The 13084-nt window shown below is 36.8% G+C and overlaps 1 protein-coding gene across 1 annotated transcript in view; it reads right to left on the reverse strand.

Moving 5' to 3' along the window:
- FBXL4 (F-box and leucine-rich repeat protein 4) overlaps positions 1 to 13084 on the reverse strand; it is a 52894-nt gene that overhangs the window by 25991 nt on the left and 13819 nt on the right. The window contains exon 3 of the mRNA XM_010078483.1: positions 8094 to 8338. Coding sequence (XP_010076785.1) covers positions 8094 to 8338 — 245 coding nt within the window. The remainder of the gene's footprint in view (positions 1 to 8093; positions 8339 to 13084) is intronic.

A 13084-nucleotide genomic window follows, 5' to 3' on the forward strand; every position in this document is an offset into this window, starting at 1 on the left:
AAAATAGTTGCTGGTCTTAAAAGCGGACACATTCAGGGAAGCATTCCTCAATGACACTAACAGTAGCACTGGACTTGAAGTCGCCTTTGAAGATCCAAGTCTTCAAACTTTCTCCTTTCTTTATTTTTTCATTTACTCATCAAGTCATACTGGCCATTCATCATCACCTTTCTTTATTCCTTTCACTGTGCACATTACGCAGCCTTAGTTTGTTACGCAGATCCTATGCAATATAGAAGGGAAAGAAGATTCCAAGGGTGGCATCTCCATCCCTGGAAGTTTCCAAAAGTCACCTGAAACCTTGACTGACCTGATCTAGCGCTGAGGACACTGGCACTTCAAGCGGGAGCTTGGAGTAGACAACCTTCAGGCGTCCCTAACATCCAACATTTCTATGAGCCTATGCAAACAGAAACAAAGAGAGGGTCTGAGACATAAAAGGGGAGACATAAGCCCCAGAGCCACAGGGGTTCTGCCAAGTATGGCCTTCAAATCTATTCTTCCACTATTTTTTTCTAACTCTGCAGTCTCTCTTTAGAATCTATTTTAGCTTGTAAAATCAAGAGTTTTCCAAACACTTATTTGCTGGTTTTGTACTGCATAGAGTGAATTCACCTAGACCAGTAAGCCTTCTTACGAGAGTGTTAGAGCTGAAATGACCCAACAATTCACAACAATTAACATCAGGTATTTAAACATTACACTGTTATTTTAGACTAGCAATAGAGTTCAACACTGCCATGGAGAAACACAGGATAGAAGTCCCCTGGAAATCAGTGGAGACATATGGATTCATTGCTGATTACCAATTAGCCAATTCCTCTATTTAATGAGTGCTTTAACAACACATTCACACAGCTTCTTTCATCAACAAATTATTAGGTTTGTTTGAATGGTGATATTCTCAATAAAACACTGTCAGTTGCCACTTATTATACCTCTAGCTTTCAATTTGCTAACAGATAAATATTTTATGAATTACTCTATTACAATAATGGATGTTAGGTTAACTGCCATATAATTCAACAAGGCTTAGCTGATATAAATGTTGGTACAGATCAACGCTTTTCTCCTTCTAGGACTATTAAAAGTTAACGTTATCAGATCAGAGAAACACTCTAGGGGTCTAGAAACCCCTAGACTTGAAGAAAACTCCAGGCTCACCAGCTTGAGGAGTTATTATCCTCACAACGTGCTATTTAAATTCATTACACTTGAAACACACAGGCAGAGCAAACACAGCGATAGCAATGAGCATTGCACTTCAGGGCTTTGCTACCTTTTTGGAAAAGGTTATTTAGGCAACACTAAACAGAAAGGCAAGGAGGATAACGGACATGCAGTAGGGTACAAGAACAAGCTGACTGGTATGAAAGTAAAGAGATGAACAGAAACAGGACGAATTTGAGGAAGTCACCAACCAGCACAGGGCAGAGAACATTAGGCAGAACTGCAGAGTTCTCTGAACAATCAAGACACCCCAATCTCTGTTTGCAGTTAACAGACTGCTCAGGATGGAGTTTTTTGCTAACATCTTTATACATGGATCTCCAAAGCCACGTAGCAAAATAGAACATGGGTTCTCATGCTTTCAGAACAAATGTGGCACTGCCTTCTTACTTCTGAAACTTTAACAGACACTGGATGCTTGGCTCTGACTTAGCTCATTTGAAAACAACCAACCCCCCAAAAAGCACCTACTCAAGTCAACTGTTCCTCACATACCTCTCCTTTAATCACCAAGGATTGACTGGTTCCTTTTTTTAGTCTCTCCCCCTTTCTGCACAGTCATCCATCCCTTTAGTTTTGCTTTTATTATTAATATTTTATACACACAATTTCTGAAGTAATTTCCTTCATCCCTTTGTACTTGTTATGAAATATGACTAAATAACCTAGAAGAATGTGAACATGTACTTTCACTTTGCTATGCACTGGATTGAGCCTTTCCCTGTAAGTGCATCCTCGTCCTGACAGCAGTATTTCAGGGGTTTTTTTGGTTGATTGGGGTTGGGTTTTTTTTTTTTTTTGGGGGGGTGGTGTTTTGTTTTGTTTGTTTGTTTTTAATTAAAAAAGACATCTCACTTTCCATCACTTCCTGCCTGTTTTCAAGAACTGCTGCTCATTTTCCTCTTCTTCAGATTTTGGGAAGTGAGTCAGTCCTACTGAAATCCTTGTGAAACATCAAATACATCTATTAACACTTAGGGCACTATTTGCTTATGCTGATGTTAAACCCATCATGATCATTGGGTCACTCAGACTATTAAAAACTTCCAATCTTGTAATTAATGCCTGTATCACAAGCACATGCCATGAGCCAAATAAGCTCCAAAATTAAAATATCAAAGTACAAGAGAAAGCACCCTCCATGTCAGAACTGGCTGCATAAGACCTCACAAAGTTCTCAAAATACCTTTAGACTTGTACTTAAGAGGGTATGGAGCACAACACATTTGCTCCTGTGGTTTCTAGTGGAACTGAACTGCATCCAAAACCTACACTTCACTGTTAGCATAATGATCCTCACAGTTTGAAGTTACTGAAAACTCTACAAGCAAGGATCACAGCCCAATTCTCTCATCTACTCACCCTTCCTAAACACAAATATCTACCTAGTTTTAGATTCCTTTAGTCCAATTATCCCAGCAGGTTTCAATCAAATTTATTTTCAATTAAAAGCTTAGGTAATAATTTTGTAGGCACTGACATATAAACCACTGAATTTGGTGTTAAAGGATGAGGGGAAATAAACCACAAACTTCCATTTATTAACTACATAAGGTTGGAGAGATTTTTTTTGCTTTAGCACTCTCCCTTTTAGTGTTACCTTATGCTAGCATGCAAATCAGGGATGTTACCCCCATTACTTGACAGGTACAACATTCCTCCATTTGTCTAGCCTTCCTTGGTATCTCCCTCCTAGAACCAGTATGTCACAAAAACAACCAGTTCACTTTGCTTAAGCCAACTACACACTCCCTCCAGCTACTCAGGTCACTCAGGTCTCCTGCTTTCCAAAGCCTGCAACCAGACAAGAATAATGTAAAAACAAACAAACAAACAAAAAAAAACCAAACACCAAAAACCCGACCACACTTGGATTTTATTCTTCCTCATTTCACTTCTAAGATCTTGAGGTCTTCTCTTTCCTACTGTAGTTCTATCTATATTATTACTCACACAAACTTAGCAGAGGACTTCATGATCCCAACCTGTCTTTCAGTTACAGTCTTGCATTTAATACAGTGGCTTGCAGAATTACATTTTAATACACTTCTCAAAGTCCCGTTCAGATATTTTTATATTCACAATGATGTTTTTCCTTTCCAGACTGCTGTGCTGCACAACAGCAGCAGTATCTGGTACAGATAATTGTCACAAAAGCGTTAAGACTGGTATGACTGGAAAAGGAATGGGTATGCAGAGGTGTAGAAGCACAAGAGAACAACTGACTATACGAGGGCTGGTAGAGCGGTGTGTGTCGGTGGAAGACAGGTTAGTAGGTCATCAAGGTCCTTGAACATATGTATGTGCAGTTTCTCAGGACACGCAGATTAGGAGACAAAGGACAGAGGTGGCACAAGATGGAGAGATTACTCACTGGACAAATTACTTTGGACACACATTTCAGTCACCTTGGTGCACGCGAATATGCACACATGAGAGTGAGACTGAGTAAAATGATCTTGTTTTTAAATTGCAGTCACCTTCCCTTCCTCTAAGATATTCTAATTGTCAGAATGTTATCTTCTACCCTAGCATGTGTTACACTTTTTTTTGTCAGCAAGCCTTAAAAGATTGCACGCAAGTAGACCATATATTAAGTACCTGATCTTGTGCTTTTCTCAAGATAGATTAAACTATTTCAATAAAAACTTAAAAAACATTCTTACTTAATTTCAGTTACAGCAACCCTGGGTTTTACTAAAAACGGTGGAAATTAAAGCAAGAGACAGACAGGAAATTGAGAATCCCTCTCAAGTCACATATTACTCCTATTTTCTGTGACAGAGTATTTGATGCATGTTTCAGTAATTTCTCTGACCTTCCTGCTAGTTTGATTCCTAGCAAAGCCTCATCAAGTTAAACATTGTCAAAAAACACCTTTATTAAACAGCAACTAAAGCCTTCAAATGTTAACAACAACAGAATTGTTACAGCAGAATTCCTGGATCCGTGCAACAAGTAAACACTGCGTCACCAACCTGAAAGTAAAACACTATTAGTTAATTTTCACAGTGTAAAATGTTAGAAGTAAATAAAAATCCTGACACCTCAGATATTTAAAGCAAAAGAGTTTAAACAAGCTAATGACATTATCAGTGACACCAAGAAAGCTGCATGCAGAACTCAGTTTTCAAACCGTCATTGTCCTTGAGCTGCTTAAACCTCAGAGCATTTATTCAGCATCTCGATATTTAGAATACCTCCAGTGAACTTGCCTCACTTTTCCTATATAGGTCTTATCCTCCCACGCTGATATTCCCCTGGCATGAACAAATTCACCATACCTCTAATGCTGCCAAGGGAAATGCAGTGCTGCTTATGTAATGCACGCTGTGAAATCTTTGCTTATTCCCTGTCACTTCCCATTCCAGGCACTTGAGACTGCTCAGATACTTGTTTCATTTGTCTTTCACTTTTTCACATACTTTTAGTTAAATCTAAACAATAAAGTTTAGTTAATTTATATTATATGCTGAAATGAAAACTTTATGATAGTCTTTTTTATCCCTAAGGAGTAGACATTATCAATAAGTTAAAATACCTTCAGCTTTGCCTCAGGATGTTCATAGGCCTGAAGCATTCTATCTTCTCATGATCATACAGTATTTGCTTCAGTCACATTTCTTAAAATTACTCTTTTTAAAAATTTTCTACTTTAATACATTTTTACAATAAAATATGCATATATACATTCAACTATTTCTTACAATCATGTCTATATGAACCTTTTAAAGGAACACACAAATTTACAGAACCTTCTTCTTTTAAGACTGTCATAAGAGACACAGATAAACATTTTTGAAAGATATTTGCCAAAAATAAAACTCGAGCAAAAGTAGCATTTAAACATGCCCTGACTTGCAGAAATCAGAACCTAAATGGTGCAGTTTTAAGAGTGAAATTAACTCTATCAGTTTTGAATTCAACAGTGCCAACTGTAACATCAAATGCTGAGAAAAGTGCAAAAACAAAGAAAACAATAAAAAACAGGCCCTGCAGAAAGTCAAATGCTGTTATCTGTGAGGAAAAGGTATTTTGGGTTTAGCATTTTGCTCTTTTTATACTGTAGCAATTCGTAGTGTTTCTGACGTTATTTACAAATTTCATTTAGAAAATAATGTTTTTTTTCTCCCTGAATTGCAAATATAGGTTGGCCTTTTAAGAACAGCATGACGGAGTCCTTCAAACTGTGACAGCTTCTAGGCAGAATCCTCTAAACCTCCAAATAGGTTGGGCTGACTGCTGTTCATCGTTGCTTATGCAGCAACTTATCACAAAATTTATAAACCTGAAGTACTGGAACAAGCAATTCAGGCTCATTTCAACTCAACGTCAAGTTACAAGAAGGGAGGCAAAGAGAGCAGGAAAAAGAGAAACCAACAAACTGCTTCAGAAACATTCATGCAGTAGGCAGTAAGAGAAGATTTTACATTAATAAATGTAGTGGTACCTGTCTTCTACTGTTACATAAAGAGACAGAAATACATAAGTATTTAACTTCTGCAAAGGACAACTGCACCCTGAAAATCTGATTAAGTTTTTAGTAACAGTTAACACCAGCAGGTAATTGGTAAAAGCAGCAATGCACTCTCCCCAGGCAACTGAGAACCTCCTCTGCAATATTCATATTCTGAAGAGTGAATGAGAAAAAGTTTAAGAGTGAAATCGAATTCCTAGGAAAGTCAAAGTACGTCCATTCTTTGGAAACTCTGTTTCACATATGTGCCAAAAGTCCAAAAGGAAAAATCGTGGGAGTTCATGACTACGTGTCCTGGACACTGCAACATCCACATGACCGTGGTTTCTTAATGACAGCCAGGACAATAAAACTAAAACATCACTTGACAGATTTCTCCTTTGAGGACAGTATCTCTTACCAGGAAGCTACTTTTTGAAGAAAGTTACATTAATGCTTTTGAAAAGCAAGTGTTGTTCTAATAAGTCTCCTGGTATTAATAGATACTTTCATAGCAAATGAAAAGCAAACTCTCTTTTCCTGGAGGCCAGCAAATTCAACAAACATGCTGATGAAGAACGTTCAAAAGGAAAACTTGTGTTTGGAAACCCTGCTAGACAAGACACTTCTACAGAACAAAGAGTTGCAAAATTATTTCTGCATTAAGAAGAAGAAAACTTTCAAAATGAGACCTAGTTACCGTGGAGAATTTTTGATTCAGAAATGAAAATTCTAAACAGAGGTCCCACCTAAAAACTATTTAACTTATGACTCTGTTTCAAAAAAATCTAAGATTGAACTGCATCTCCCATTCCCAGACTGCATGTATCTCTTCCAAGAAACACATTTTCCTAGAAATACAGATAACCCACAAATGCATCCATGTCCAAGAACACTTTTCCTCCTTGTTACAAATAAATATCACCCATTATAATGAATATAAATTCACTATGTTTATTCACAGATTATCAACAATGAATATTTATTATTTTAGAAACACTGACTACACGTAAATATTGCTACCAGTTCAGCACTGAAGTAAAAAAAAGTCATTAGCAATAAAGGTATTTTCAACTGACTGGAAGCCAGAAACGTCAAAACTGCAAAGTTTATAATTCTCTGAATTTGGACATTCACTACTTTCAAGACTATAAAAATTTTTAGCAGTACTGCATGTTCAAAAAATCAATGAAAATTTTTTTAAAAATGCCATAAAGATGCACACACTTTAAGTTTTCAAAAGACAGATTTAATGGATAAGTATCAGAAAGCAAGCACTTCATGATTTCAGAGTCAAATTCTCAATTAAAGCTTGCATATTTATCCTTTGCTTAATGTATGTAATATAAAATGCAAATTTAGGAGAAATATTTGTACCCCATTCATCAACTTGCTGATGTCTATCTCCCTTTTCTACGTACAAAAGAGCATAGAGCTCTTGGATTACACTGGAAGGTCAGGAAAAAAGCAAGCAGCATTCTTATCTTGACAAAGTATTTCTTCAAATTATTTTACTTCCCCAGGGAAGGCACCCAGGAACCAAAGGAAAGAAAATGTTTGAATACTTGATTTAACCTTTGTATTCAGAAAGCAAATGAAAGTTAAGACCATCTCTTTTTAGATATACTAAACATTTCTGTTTCTTATCAGTCAAGTTCTGCTTTCACCTGCCATTACTGATTACCTCTTAGTTGAAGCAGCAATTTTTGCTTAAATTAAATGCATTGATAGATGCTCTTTAAATAACGCAAATAAGCAAAGAAGCAAGGAATGATGTTAAGAAAGCAGAGAACACAGCTGTTATACAGAGAAGAATTCCTACGAATTTGCTATTTTAATGACCTACCACACAGTCGTATTTTCAGCTCAGTGGAAGATTCACATGCAAACCCCCTGTTTCCCAACAGGGCTAATGTTTTAAATCATTTTTATGAAAATATTTGCATTTACATTGCACTCCAGTGATTACTTAGGGCCCATACCTTGTAAACATGCACTGTAATCAGTTTATTACTGCAGCCATTCTAATACAGTCCTACTGATGACTCATCTTTACAAAGAACAACAGCAAACATTTTCTTAGTGAGACAGCCTTTTGACAGCCTGGTTCTAGTGGAGTCTTTCAGAAGTCCAGGAGAAAGCAAAATCCTGCTCCCCCTGGAAGAAGCCTTTCAGTCACAGGCAGTTTTGCACATGCAGACTCTTCATATTGAAACAGACTTCGGCTGCTATATCTGGTATCTCTTACTGTTTTAGCTGTTGATTTTTCTACACCATACCAATCACACCCTTTATAGTCAAAGACACTTCTTGTCTTTTAATAAGGTTCGAAATACTTAGTGAAACTAATGTGCAGCACCTATGCAAACAGACTTTGTCAAAATACTTCTGTACATTTAGCACTGACCTGCTAAATCCAGAAACAGAGATGGTTCCCCTGTTTCCAGTCCAAGATAAATTCAGCCACTGGATGAGAGTGCAGCGAGACTGTAGGTATTCCAGAGATGTGTCGTTAATCCTTGCCCAGTAAGGTTGTAAACTGAGATGAATGTACTGCAGAGGATCACAGCAATGTTGATACAGTAGCTTACAAGTTTGTGCTAGTCTACACAGGTCTGGTACTGTAAGGTGACTCAAAATCAACTGGATGAGCTATATTAAAAACAGAAAAAAGTCACAGATGGTCATACAGAACTTGAAACGTTAAGGGAAAACTGCAAAGGAATAAGAAAAGATGTTCTAACTTCAAAGAAAAGTAAATCCTTTTACTTAAAAGTAACTTCTCAAATAAATAATTGATTAAGTATTAAATAGGACTGCGCTACCTTCTGAATTTGACAACATATTAAACAAGGAAAAAGCAGATCAGCATATGAGAGTGACAGGAAGCTTTCACATTAGAAATTTTTTTACCCATGCTAATTTAAACAGTGATATATATGTAAACACTATGTTTACATATTTCACTTCACAATGTCTGCATTGCTGTTGATCAGAACTCTGAATTGGCATCCTCTTCCCCGGATTTGGGTTTTAAGATGGCAGCATATTTGTAGAGTACATGGAAAAACCATACCATGTCCCAGTTTCCCCACACCCTGAAGTGATTTCAGATTTGTCTGCTTCCTGCTTTAAAAACGAGTGTTTTGTCTTCTACTTTATATCCTCTCCCATACATGCTGAACTATGCAACTAGGTAAAAAATTCAACTTACTCATATCTTCTTTTATGAAGTAATCTCTTTCTTGTTGTAATACTTTGAGAGCATTTTTGCTCTATGCTAGAGTCAAATCTGAAAGGCAAAACCCCTTTTTACCTTTGCCAGATTGAATTGTCTCAGCTTCAGAATAATAACCAGCACTTCTGAGTAGCACCACTACACATGCATCCATAATGATTTATCTCACACTCAGAAACTAAGAAATACCCCCCAACTCCTATCATGCTCCTTTAGCTTAGAAACAGAGAAAATGCACTTGAAAAATCAAATGTAAAAGTTAATGTTTACTTTACCAGGGCTGTCTTCAATAGCTAGAAGTACCTGTGCACCAGTTATGTAACTAAAATTGACTAAGCACCTTTAAGCAGAGTGGGAAACAATAACTTGCTGAAATTAATCAGTGCAAATTGCAAAAAAAACCACCCCAAAACCAAAAAAAAACCCCAAAAAACCACACACCACAAAAAAAACCAGCCACCAAACAAACAAACAAAAAACCCTCCAAAACTACACCTTAAACTGAAGAGAATCCTGTAGCCCTTTCAAAATACCATAATGTTTCATTTTAAAGTCTTGTGAGAATTCCTAAGACAAAACCACCAAAAAACCAGAATGAAATGCTTGACATAAAATGAAAACGAAGCTTTTTTGTGAGATCCAAACAGATTGTACTTCCAATGTACCAGTTTATTATGCAGCTAGCTTCCGCCTCCCCTCTTTCCCCCTTCATTTTTGGAAGAGAAGAAATAAGAAAACAATCCAACTTCCTGCAGAATGAAAAATGTTTCTTCCTACTCAGCTCCAGATTTAGTATTTGGATTTCAATCATGATCTACAACTCTTCAAAAAAATTAACTCCAATGCCAAAATACAGTGTTTGCATATACTCCAGTTTTTCTCAAACTTGATTTCAAGCCTTCCCCCTCCTCCCTTCCCGCTCCTCCTTCCCCCTAGAAACAGCCCAGGCTTTTTGCCTCTGCAGGTGCCTGGAATTCTCACTTCAGCTTGATGCAAAGGATTTTCATAGACATTTCAACGTGACAGCAATAGATATATATAATACATATGCATATGTAATAACTGCAGTTAATATATTATAAACAACCAAGTTTGCTCTCAACTAACATTCAGGTTGTCAGCATTTTGGTATCTGAGAGAGCGCAGACTAACTAGGAGCTAACACAGATACAATCCCAAATCAGTATCTTGATTTTTGCTTCGCTCAGACCCATACTTCAGCTTAAAAGTTGCTCAGAGTTTTGTTTGTCATTCCAATAGTAGACACCTAAACATATACCTATTTTTCTAAGGCCATCAATTCACTTTAAATAATTTTCAATATTCTGAAATACAGCTTCAAATTATTTTGCATTCTTTCAGCTATTCCACACTCTGTAAGCCACCTAAATATCTATTTTATGCATCTATTTTACGTCTTTTCCCTCAGATTTTTCCTATGCTTATTTAGTAAGTTTTCTAGTGCAGAGAGCTCAACAACAAAGGCTGCAGAGTTATCTAATCTTATGTCTACAATTAATGTGGTGTAATAATGTCTGACAAAAAAACCTCAAAGCAACATAAATTTTGTTCAATGGGAAAAAACCCCTATTTTGTAACTTCTGAACAGTAAAGATAATGGTGAATAAAACTAAAAATGCCTCACCAATATCCCTTTACACTAACTGACGACTTTCTTGAGTGTTTCACAACATACAGCAGGTTGCAACCCTTCCTCACCTGAGATGAAATCTCTTATATAATCCTAATCAGAAAAATTAATCCCTCTTTATTTTTTACTGAAATTATGCTACTTTATAATATCTAGCACGAAAAATATAATGAAATGTCACTACTATAACATGAAGATATAAAGTACTTTTTTTCTGGCTTTTGATTAAACAAAGATAACAGGTTCCAAACCTACAGGCTAATAACCATTAATCACTGTTAGTCTGTAGTCTGGTGTCTGTCAGAAATTCGCTTTTTATGTATGTGCACCCTAGCATAAAGTACAATTTGATACCATAATGAGTATGTGACATGATGTGCTGTATTGTGCTACGCTGTGTTCATGGTGATTCCAAGAACGCTGCAGACTTGAGTATCTGCTTTGAAAACTAATTTGTAACACAGTTACTCACAAACAACTGTTTTTACTCTGCATTTATGAAAAAGTATGGCAACCACTATACTTTCACACTTTCTTATAAATCGATCAGTAAAAACAAAGATTATTGGAAAAACAATACAAAGGAACATAAAGAGGAAAAAAAACCATAATTTATACAACACTGCTCACCTTTTTAGGCTATGATGGACCAAAAGTACAAAAGTACCTTCTCTCCTACTTGCAGGTCAAACATGGCACATGTCAGTTTTAGAGATGTGGTGAGATCAACACCCACTAAAGTGAAAATCTCCAGAAACTGGAGGTTTCCAAATCATTATTCTCCGTAACAATTTAACAAACAGTACACCAATTCATTGAGTGCTGTTTGCGCACAAAAAAAATGTCAAGTCATAACTGATCTGTGTATTTCACCATCATCATAGTCCCTGATTGCAGTGTCTTGCATATATTTTGAATTACAAATTTTAAAATATAACATCTTAAAAAAACAGACATCTCACCAACTGCATCAAAATTAGCTTATAAACTCCGACAGGATCTCCATCACCCTCTTCAATACATGGGGGTAAAACTTTACCAAAGGTGTAGCTCCTGATAGTACTTACCTACCTAAAAGTTTTTCCAGCTTTTTTAAGCTTTTTTGCTGAATAACAGTAATCAATAACCATTTGTACCCAAGAAAATACTTTCTGCGGTTGGAGCACAATAATGCAGAATTTGATTTAGTCAGAAAATAATGCTTGGATGTGGGTCAAACCTAGGATACCTGCACTTCCTACAAACTTCCTCTTTTGGTTCTTCAACGTGAGTCCCTCCAATACGAAAATACATTGGCCTATGCAAACCACTCATGCAGAAACACACAATTTGGGTACAAATGGTTATTTTTAATTCTGCAGCTAGAGCTGCCACAGCTTAGATTCTAAATTATTAGAACTGATACTAAGACATGCTCAAACACACAAATGAATAACTTGCAATTTTTAATTCTGCAGCTAGAGCTGCCACAGCTTAGATTCTAAATTATTAGAACTGATACTAAGACATGCTCAGCTAAAGGCCGAAGGATATGTGCACAAAAAGGCAAAGAGAGAAGGCAGGAAGGAGAAGATGGGACATCAGGGCTTTTGACATTCCACAGCATAGTCTAAGAAAACAGTCGCTACCTGCACCAGCAAATGTATACACATTTAACAGTGCATGTGAATGCATTAAAGTGTTTCACAAAACACAACCATTTAAGTCTCTTTTCTTTATTTGACACATATAACATGCTTTGGCAGAGGGTGCTTTACATTACCAGGCTATAGGCTCTGATCCTCTCAGCAGTGAAAGGTTGTAAAGGTTTTAAGCCCCTTCTTGATTCAAAGAACAGAAAAGGATCTTCCTGACAGACCGCAGAAATAACGGAGACTCCAGGAGGACTAAAGGTGGAGAGATCTTCTCCTGTGCCGCTACTCAGAGCCTAGTCTGCTATACCAACTGGCAGTATATTGGCCATTAACTGAAGGGAATCTTGTGCCATATGGTTATTAGCTGTTAAGACAGCTTTTAACACCCTTATGAATTTCTCTTTCCAAAGAGAGGCATAAAATCTCTCTGATTATCTGAAGCCTACAAATATTTGTTCTGGAAAGATGTAAGAAGTTTACTGTAGAGAGAAAAAAGCGTACGACGCTTAAAAATGCTTCTGCTTATTGCTCCAACTCTTCTAAATACCATTTAAGGGACGCAGATCATACATTCAAGACCCATTTTCCTGGAACATAGGTGCCAAATCCACATTTAGTGGTGAAATTCACTTCCCCAGTAGACATGAACAGCTCATAAATCTTGTAGGCAGCTTCAGGAAAAATTGGCTTGAAGGAATGACAAAGATGTCATTTATATCTTTTTATATCAAAATTCATATTAAAAATATCTTTTGGACTGCAGCATGCAGGATTTCTCCTGACTCTCCTCTCTGAAGAATAAAAGTTCTTGGTACCTGGCACATCTTGGTGAGTCTCAAACAGGTACACTGTGGCAGGGATTCCTCCCCCCTCTC

Source organism: Pterocles gutturalis, unplaced genomic scaffold (assembly GCF_000699245.1).
Source record: "Pterocles gutturalis isolate BGI_N339 unplaced genomic scaffold, ASM69924v1 scaffold3108, whole genome shotgun sequence".
Lineage (NCBI taxonomy): Eukaryota > Metazoa > Chordata > Aves > Pterocliformes > Pteroclidae > Pterocles > Pterocles gutturalis.